The 10,423-nt window shown below is 45.6% G+C and overlaps 1 protein-coding gene across 1 annotated transcript in view; it reads right to left on the minus strand.

The window, feature by feature from the left end:
- The window catches only part of LOC147673639 (protein S100-A1-like), a 46,331-nt gene extending 41,564 nt beyond the window's left edge, over positions 1 to 4,767 (minus strand). Inside the window, exon 1 of the mRNA XM_086947575.1 lies at positions 4,628 to 4,767. Within this exon, the coding sequence (XP_086803701.1) occupies positions 4,628 to 4,767 (140 nt within the window). The remainder of the gene's footprint in view (positions 1 to 4,627) is intronic.
- Between the last annotated feature and the right edge of the window lie 5,656 nt (positions 4,768 to 10,423).

Raw genomic sequence — 10,423 nt, forward strand, 5'->3', positions numbered from 1 at the left:
TTAGCACCTGGGCTGAGGCCAGGCCCTTCAATCATCCCGCCACCCGTGGGAACCCAACTACGCATGGCTTTTGCCTATACTGCATCAGGGGCTCGAAATCAAGCCTGGCCTTCTGCCATGACCTGGCCAAACCTACTGTGGGTGGCCGACACCACTGTAGCTGTACAGCCTTTTACAGCTTGGATTGGCCTGGGGCCAGGTCTTGTTCTAAGTCCACCAAGGGTGGCCAACCAGGCTGTGTACGACTTTTAGACATGCACACTGGGAGATGGCTGAAGGGCGTGACCTGTGGCTAGAGCTTTGACCCAGATCGCCAAAGGTAGCCGACCCAACCCCCTCTGTACTTAGCCGTCGTTGGTGTAGCAGCTTTTACCCCCTTTTATTTATAAATGGAGAAATAATGTTCCCATCTTTCCCATTGTTTGTGCATTTTTGGTGAAAATCCAGTTTAAATGAAAATCACAATTTCCTGCGCAAAACAGTGCCTTTTTACTGCGCACAAAATGATGGCATTGGAATCGTGATTTTCATTAAAATCTCACTTTTACCACCTGTGTTTGCTGGGGTTTCAGTGCCTTTTCCAAGTACCTGGGTGCTCGCCAGTACTTATTTTGGGAGTTGGGCAACTCTCGTGATGGCATGCCATCACCCCAATCAGGCGGTACACGTTTTTCCACAACGTGAAAATCAAGATTTTTTTTAATCACAGTTTTGAAGATGGAGAAAAAAACATACGTTTCTGAGGAGAGTCCTGCTTCATACCAAGTTTGGTGTAAATCTGTTCAGCCGCTTTTGCCATAGGCATGAGCAAAATGTCCTCTAGCAGCCAAAATGGGAAAAAAAAAAACTTTTTTCACCCCCTGCACGCCTCGCGATTGTGATTTACAGATTTCTTTAGACACAAGCAGATACATGGATCAGGTGTATGCCTGATGCTTAGATTACCAGTCCATGGGAGTATAAGTGGAAAAGCACTACTACAGGGCCCACGAATAGGGAAAAAGTTTATGCTAGTTGCCAGTGAATATCATGAGAATGGACCATTTGAATGTGATGATGATGTCCCACAGGCAATCGTAACAGTTTATAGCCACATATAAAGCCACAACTGTTATGTTATGTTATGTTATACTGGATTTTATATAGCGTACGGCTACTCAAAAGAGTGTCCCGACGCTTTGAATTGCACACCAATCTAATAACATAACAAGAAAAACAAATAAAGGACAGAGAGAAAGAAACCAGAAAAGCCTGTGGTGCAAAAAACTGTGGTGCAAGAATATGCTTTTAGGCAGTGGCGGCTGCTGTGGGGCAGTAGTGGTAAGGCAGGGAGAGGGGGGGATAAAAAAAGAGAAAAATATATAATTACCTGCCGGCTGGCCACCTCTCATCCGTCATCTTCTCTCAATGGAAGCACACAGGCTCCCAGACTCTCCTAGCCAATCACAATGCTGCTATCAGCAGCGTTGTGATTGGTCTGAGTGGTCTGGTTCGGCACTCGAACAGGGAGTGGGAGCCTGTGCATGTTCTCCACCCAGGCTTTGCAATACAGCCGGGTGGAGAAAATACTACGGGGCTTATTTATGAGCCCTTGCATGACTATTGCGCAGCCGGTGCGTCACTTTTTGTGACGCACCAGCAGAGTAAAAAAATGCGCCATGTTGCGTCATATTTACAAAGTGACGCATCAATGTCGATGCGTCACTTTGTAAATTCCTGTGCCGCATTATACCTGGGCAGGTATAATGCATGCAGGGTGGGCGTTTTGATGCAAGTAAGCATCGTAGAAGTGAAGCAGTGAAATCAATGAGATTACACTGCGTCACTTCTAGGATGCAAATGCGTCAATATCTTTATCCTACCTCACAGCAGGCGTAAGACTGAGTCAGGCACAATTGAAATTGGACTTGCCCAAGTGAAATGACCCATTGATGGAGTTGTGTGACTTTTATGACACATTCCAGCAATGCGTCATTTTTGCTCCTACAGATACATCAGAAATACTGACGTATCTGTAACTCCTTGCGACATGATGGATCATACTGTAAATAAGACGCATCCATGATGTCGCAAGGAGGGCGCAATGAAAAGTGACGCATTTCTGTTTTCGTGCAGCGATGCGTCACTTTTCATAAATGAGACCCTAAGTGTGAATGACTGTTTGGTGGCCCAAGACGGCCGGCCAAACTGTCATGTGCGCTTAAGTGCACCAACCACTCCTCCCCCTACTGGCTGAGACGACGGCCAAACCTCGCTCCAAAACTGGCTTCAGCACAGAAAAATAAAATGGTAATGACATTGTGTTATTATCACATTATTTTTCCTTTTTTGTATTGCTGAAAAGCAGTGGGGCGACGTTCCTCTGCCTTAGCAGAGGAACCGCCACTGCTTTTAGGAAGTCCATGTTCATCCACTCAAAAGCTGCCCATAAATTAGGCAAAGCAGGTTACAAAAAGAGCCTTGCTCCAACATAGACATGCATCCTTCCTCCACCCTGTAATTTCCTTTCTTCATTTGAGCACAGCCCTGTGGGGTTTCCAGGACAACGCTATTCCCATGTTTTTGCATCACTGTGTTGAACTACAGTTAAATGACAATGTCTTACTGTGAATGCATGACAGGCTTTTCAATGGAACAGTACTGTCAGGAAACGGCTTTCTTTCTCCTTTTGATAATCCACCTTTAATTGCGAAGAGAAGTTAACTAGGTCTCGGCTAGAGACAACTTTTTAGACCTCTGTTCTCGACAACATATTGTAGACAATGCCAATATTTAGAGGGGACTTTAAACCAGCACACTGCTAACCAATGCTTGTCTTCCATCTATTTTGCTATATTCTTATTCAATGCCTTTCTTCCCTTTGCTTCTTCTTGTGTTTGTCTCTCCCAAGGAGAATAGCTTCTTTAACATACCTTGATTGGATGACTTCTATTCTTACACTGCTCACGTACAGTAAACGACGTTTTTCTTATTCTTTCAGCATGTTTTTTAGCACTCTTCCTCCCACTCCTCAAAAGTTTATCACTTACTTCGCCTGGCCTTCTTCTGCTTATTTTCCCTATTACATTCTTAAAACTCTTACTTTCAGCTCCTTCCCCGGCCTTCCTATTGCTCAAAGGTGGAGGTTGCTTCCTTACTCCTCCCTGACGCTTTAAAAAAATAATATTTTGTTTTCATTTCCATAGGCTCGGTAGCAACAATTTACTTCTGCGCCGCCTCTTTCACTTGTATGCTTTTTTAGGCATTTTATTTAAAGATTCGTGCCTGCCATCATGGAACAATAAATTAAATATAAAGAAAAAAGGTTGCTGCGTTAATGGTGCTTTCAGGTGTTTGCATTGAGGTGGGTGGGGAAGAGCCCACAGTGTGGGACTGACAATCTACTTTTTTCTCACCGACCAGTCCTTCATTGTTACCCCATCTTCCCCGACGCATGTGTCATGTTAGTGGGGTGAGCTGGGGACAGTGGACCTCCAATTCCACTGGACCATTTAAAAGTATAGGACGTGGGCATCAATTCTTCAGTCATTCAAGGACATCCAAATGTAATCTTATAGGAGAGGTGTGAGTGGTGCCCAGTACGGATGGTCCAAGCTTATTGCCACCCCCCCCCATGCCCCCTCAGGGCCAGCTTTAGGGCAGTGTGACTGTGTGGCCGCACTGGGCGCTGATGTGTAGGGGGGAGGGGGCTGTGATTAGCAATAATGTAAGATTTAAACGCATCTGCTGCTGAGTTCCATGTGCACCCAGCTTTCAGGCAGCAATAAAATTTCATAATAGGTCTCATAATTAATCTTCCTGCTAGAGAGAGTGGTCGAGTTTTGTCTAGTGGCAATTTTGACTAGCCACAAAGTAGTGCAGAGGGTTAATCAGCCTGCTGTACAGAACAGATCTGTATGTTATGTGTATAGCTGAATGGAACAGCAAAGTAAGCCTTTATCAGCACTTTGAAACAAATGAAATGTATGTGAGAGGGGGGCTATTGAGAGAGGAGGGGCACTTTTGACCGGGTGATAGAGAGAGATTCCAAGAAGGAGGTCATATGGGGGGGTGGAAAAGAACATAGTCGCGCAGGGCTCCATTATCACTGAAGCTGGCTCTGCTCCCCCAATAGAGGCCTGGGGAGATGATAGCCCTGGGGGCCCAATGGAAGGTTCAGCTGCTGGCCCTCTATTCATGAGACTAGAGGGTCGTATAAGATAGCGGGGAGCAAGGACCAAATGTTCATTTTGCTGCTCCCTACTTGAGCCCAATATGCTCCTGTTGCTTTCCACGCCTACCAATTGTTCACCCTGTAAGCTATTAGTGCAGTGTATGCCACACTTCACCAAGCCAACCACAGAAACGACCAACCTGCCCCACCTCACGAGGGTCACCACCAGACAGCCACCAACACCATGCATTCTGGCATATGTAGTTTCTCCTTTCCTAGATGTCAACAATCCCATTTTGCTTAAAGCTATTGGCTGATTGGTCAGGGCTGACTGAAAGTCGCCGCCATGATGGCTGGGGAATAGGTGACACCTCTGTAAGCCCTTTTATGTCCTTCTTTCATGTCTATTGTCCAGCACTCGGCACAAAGGCCTAAAGCAGCCCTCAGTGTTTCAGTGAAGCCCCGGACACTCACCTCTGTGACGGGCCTTCGGAGAGAACCAGGCCGCGGGTACGGAAGGGTCTCAGACGGAAGCCGGTGGAGAGAGAGCTCGACTGCACCCTCAGGAGGCTGGGAGAGACTGCGCCGCGGCTGGCACCGGTGGCAAGGCTCATTAAGGGTGGTAAGGGGACACCTGCTCCCTCCGCGGCGGGGTCTCGATTCCCGCCCGTGAAAAGAATAACAGCCCTCCCCGCCCCCTCCCCTCAGACGCAGGCTCCTCACCTCACACCTGCGCCGTTGTCCGCCTGGGGAGCACCTGCTGTCTCAGGGCTTGGGTTACATCATCACGGGGCCTCGTTTCTAAGCCTCGGTTTAAAACCATCCTTTTACGCTTCCCATATCCTTTAATGTTCAGTAACCGCGGTGCCCAGCTGGGGAATGCAAATATGGGACGAGGAGACGTTGGGCCAGAAGTTTCTGTTCCCCCAATCCTCCTCATACCGGCCATCATGGGTTATTTACACCGTCAAAATGAAGGAGCTGAGCAGCGAGGACAGAAGACGGCCAGCGAGGCGTGCAAGTAAATATCTCACTCTTTAACCCCCCCCCCCCCACTAGCCTCCTCAATCCACATTACTGAATACCATATCCACTACTCAATTTAATTTCATTTTTCACTATACTAATTCACCACTAATCCTTTATGGGTTCCGGAGTAGCATGCAACTCACCGAAAAGGCACTTCAGCACCTCATCTGGGGTAGCAAGCGCTGTATGAATGCAAACCTTTCTCCCTCTTCTATCCCCCCACTATCCTCCTCAATCCAAATAACTGACTAACATAGCCACCACTAAATTTCTTTCATATTTCCCTATACTAATTCACTACTAATCCTTTATGGGTTCTGGAGTAGCGTGCTACTTGCCAAAAAGGGCTTTGATGTCTCGTCAGTGGTAGTAGGCACTATATAAATGCAATTACAATACAGTACAATACCTCCACTTAATACACATATAGCAATCCACTGAAAGACCGCATAGTACATAAGGTTCTGGGGAAGGCCTGTGACCAAACCCAGAAAGCTGTAACAAGTAGAATTACCAACCACAGGGACAACTATGAACTAACCTGACGATAGTCCCATACTTCCGAACAAGTTACAAGGTACAGATAAAAATCAGACTCTGGCCTGTCGAACAATTCTCGAAAGCAGGCCTCCTTCCAAGAAGTCATTTATATACATGGAGGAATGTGAAGTGCATAAATACTCATGACACCTGGGAAATGTACTGGTTTGAACCTAAGTAGAAAGCTTAACTTGATCATAGCGCTAACAAAACTGACACCGCATCTACACGGTACTTATGCCTAGAGAGGACTCGAAAATGAAAATAAGAGGATTTCTATTTTTTGCCTGAAAGGCGTAAGTGATTAAGGGCCAGATGTAGGTGAGGGACATTTACAGATTCTAAAATAAAGAATTTTACAGATTCGGTATTTTAGAATTGGTAAATGCTATGTAGGGAAAATTCGGTAAGTATTATCGAATTGTTAGGATTCGGTATTTACCGAATCAGTATTTACAGATTCGGTATTCCCCATTCATTCCTATGGGCCTGGAGGCCCATGGGAATGAATGGGAATTACCGAATCGGTAAATACCGATTCGGTAAAAGGGGGAAAACATTGAAGGGTGGCAGGGTGTCACTTTGACACCCTGTTGCACCCCTCAATTGTGTATGGGTGCACATGTGGCACACATACATGCCCTAAAGGGATGTAAGTCTGCCACATGGCACTGAAATAATTTGCATGAAATTGCTTTTTTGGGGGTTTTCGTTATTTATCACCAACTTGTAGCTGGTGGTAAATAATGAATCCTAACATGGGAAAAGCACACCTTTAAGTGCTCCCTACATTAGGAATTCGGTAATTTACCAAATCCTTAAATTACTGATTCGGTAAATTACTGAATCTTTAGATTCGGCCCCTACATCTGAAAAGCCTAATACCGGTCGGTAACGGCCAAAATTCGGTAATTTCGGCCGTTACCGACCGGTATTAGGCTTCCTACATCTGGCTCTTCGACCCTCAGATGATGGTTATGTTCGGTGGTACAAAAGAAAGGACTGGCAGGTGTAGAGTAGGATGGAGAAGGGGTTTGCAATCCTTGGTCTTCTAGAGTTTTTTTAAAGACCCCTCTCATCCTTGTTAGGTGGTTCCTTCCTTAGAGCTAGTAATATTAGGGAGTCACTAGGACACCACTACCAGGGGCGTCCTGTTACACTTGTCAGAATGCAAATTTGCTCCCATTCCAAGACTTTGGGAGAACAACGTATGACTTACCTTGAGCAGGCTGGCACTGACTCAACGCCCCTCCCAGCCTAAATATTCAAAGTGGATAAGAAGGCAGCACAAAAAATGGATCTTCAGCTATTACAACCCTGAATACCAATAAAGATATACTGACCATATTGTGGACAGGCGCAAAGGCTCTAGGTCTGCACTACTTAGCTGCTGTCTAGTCATACAACATTTTCCTATACAGCACTATGTATCTATCTAGCTAAGTGCACAAAGTATTGGAACAGGTTTATACAGTACTCTGAACCAAGAATTGGGTTCCATGTTTCACTCATGGGAGCGTGCAGTGCCAAATATGGCGCTGGACAGGCTAATACCAGATTTCCTAATAATTTCCTCAATAAACCTGTAAACATCCTTTTGAGCGGTTTAATTCTTGTATAGTGCCTGATGCAATCCTAAGACTACCGCAAGGCGCAGCAGCACATCATGAGAGATGGAAATATATATTTTGAAATTCAATATTTGCCAAGATTTTATGAATTTTGGTGATGACGACATGAGTATGTTAAGTCTAATGTTAATTAACAATCACGTTTTTTTTTTTACATAAGTATAAATGCAAGCCAAATAGTTCAGCTTGAATGATGTTTTGATGGAATCATGATTGTGGGCTTCCTTCTGAACCCTTGAGAGTCCTGTTCACAGTTTAGCAACGACAGTTTGTCTTGATTACACTTCAATGTCATCCCGAATATTTCCTTTTCCCTTTGGCTTCACCATTTGTGTCTCCCACTTTTAGCCTTTATTCTGCTTCTTTATTTTTATCTCCCACCGCTCCTGCGGCTAACTTCTGCTTCCTCACTACTTCACTAGGTGGATGCTAATTTTATGTAGCCGGAGGTACCAGTTACTTTCTCTGGCACCCTTTAGTCTTCAGATGCAAACAGGAGGCTGAAGAGGAGCAAAGGATCAAGCCTATGATATGATTGGTGGTGTATGATGTCACTTCCGCCCCCTCTATCAATTTAGTGACTCACAATATTGTCTTCTTCTTGCCTCTCCTGCTAAAGGCCTCCATTTCTCATTCCTTCTCTCATTTGTCGGGTATTCTGTGATTAAAGTAGCTTTACAGCACCAAGACACAGCGGCGGCTCCTACACAATGGCGGAGTAGCGTTGCCTCACTGGCTCAGAGCCAGCAGCTGAAAAATAAAATATTTTATTTCAGCTGCTGGGTGAGCCAGCGTGTACAGGGATGGGGAGGAGGGGAAGGTCATGGGAGGGGGAGGAGGAGTTGGTGCACTTTCAACGTGCATGTCCGCTTGGCCGGCTGTCTTAGGCCAACCAAACAGACATGCGCACTTAGGTTCCTCCAACCCAGCGGTATTTCACAGCCATGTTGGAGAAACAGCACAGATTCCCTGTGCCTGAGCGTGCAAGCGTTAATTCAGCCCACTCTGGCCAATCCCCACACTGCTCTCATGCCTGAGAGCAGCGTGGGGATTGGATGGGGAGTCCGTGATGCTGTCCCAGGGACTGCTGGGACCAGGAACTGGATGCAGAGGAGAGGAGAGTGAGGAAGTCAGCAGCACCAGGTAAGTCTTTTATTTAAGGGTGTGGCTTAAAAACACCTACGCCAAAAATCTTTGCTGAGCATAGTGTGCCTCCCCTCTGGTATTTTGCTGCTTTTGTCATTGCATCCAGACATATAATACAACAAGCAACATTACACATACATCAAGCCTGGACTATTGGCTTTATCAATGGTTATTAGTTGCATAAGATAAATAAGCAACAAGTATGACTTTGCTATATATAATATTAAAAATGCTTCCGTTCTGAAGGGATGAGACTGTAAAAGTAATATAAGGAGTCTCTTTGAAGTTACATCAAAGGCTGTGAAGGGGGTACTGCTGCAGAGTTAATATTTGTTTTTCACCCTGATGGTGAGGACAAAATTGGAGAGCTCGATAGGGCCCCATCTCAGTACCAGCTTTTTAGAACTGCTGGGGCCAGATGTAGGTGGCCAAATACCGGTCGGTAACGGCCGATTTCGGCCGTTACCGACCGGTATTTGGAGTTTGATATGTATGGCCCTTAAATATTACCGATTCGGTAAATTTACCGAATCAGTAAATTTACCGATTCTGTAAAATACCGAATCGGTAAATTTACCGAATCGGTAAATCTAGATGTAGGGGGCACTGAAAACAGTGCCACAGGCCCTTAAGAATTCGTTATTTACCACAAAATAATATTTCGTGGTAAATAATGAATTCTAGTGTACATGCACATTTGTGCATGTACACCTGTGCCATGTGGCACACATACATGCCCTAAGGGCATGTATGTGTGCCACATGGCACACAAGCCAGAATCAGGGGTGCAACAGGGTGTCAAAGTGACACCCTGTCCCCCTTGACAATTCGGTAATTTTACAGAATCGGTAATTACCGAATCAGTAAATACAGCCGATTCAGTAAAAATTACCGAATATTTTCCTACATCTCATTTACTCAAACTATAATACCAAATCGGTAAAATTCGGTATTGTAGAGTCGGTAAATGAGATTTACCTACAACGGGCCCTAGGTGCCTTAAAAAACACACCACCAGCTCCACAGACTCTGCAAATTTGTTCGTGTGCACATCCTAAAATGCAGTCTGGAAAAGCCCCTAATCTGCTTGTCAGAAACTAGCCCTGTAGCTATCTTCAGTGCTTAGTTTTAGCCATTGGTTGGTGGTGGGGTCACCGCCAGTCATTTCTGGGGACCGGCACTTATTTTGCCTTATCAGTCATTGACCACAAGCACGAGAGAGAAAAATACACAAAGGGGAAAAAGTAGGGTAAAAAAAGACAGAAAACCTTGCCCAGAAAGAAAGAAGGAATCTGCACAAGTGAAATGAAGGAGCAGGGAATGTCTGACAGTGTATGGAAGAACCATAAATTCGATGAATCACTATGCAGCCTTGGTATCAGTGGTGGCTGCTCCCGGGAAGCAGCACTGGGGAAGGAAGAGGGGGAGGAGGCGGGGGTTTAAAAATGAAAAACTAACTTACCTACCGGCCTGCTGGCCGGCCGCCGCCTCTCTTCCATCCTCTTCCTGGCTTCTCATGTGCAAACAGGAAGCACCCGGGCTCCTATAGCCAATACAGCGTTGTGATTGGTGTGAACGCCGTGGTTCGGCACTCAGCCAGGGAAATAGAGCCTGGGCATGTTCTACACCCAGGCTGTAATGCAGTCTGCTTGGAGAACATGCTAATTGTGCATGAATGGTTAGCCAGCCCAAAACGGCCGTCAAACATTCATGCACACTTAGGGACTGCAAACCACTCCTCCTCTGCTCTGTCAGAAGAGCAGATCCACCCCGCCATACCAAGATGCTGCAGCAGGAACAAATAAAATTATATTTCAGTCCAGTAATTATCGTGTTATTTTTCCTTTTTTAACACTGCAACAAGCAGTGGGTAACACTCTTCCGCCTTAACGGAGGAGCTGTCACTTCTTCTTACTAGTTGAGC

This window comes from Lissotriton vulgaris, chromosome 12 (genome assembly GCF_964263255.1).
Source record: "Lissotriton vulgaris chromosome 12, aLisVul1.2, whole genome shotgun sequence".
In the NCBI taxonomy this organism is placed as follows: Eukaryota; Metazoa; Chordata; class Amphibia; order Caudata; family Salamandridae; genus Lissotriton; species Lissotriton vulgaris.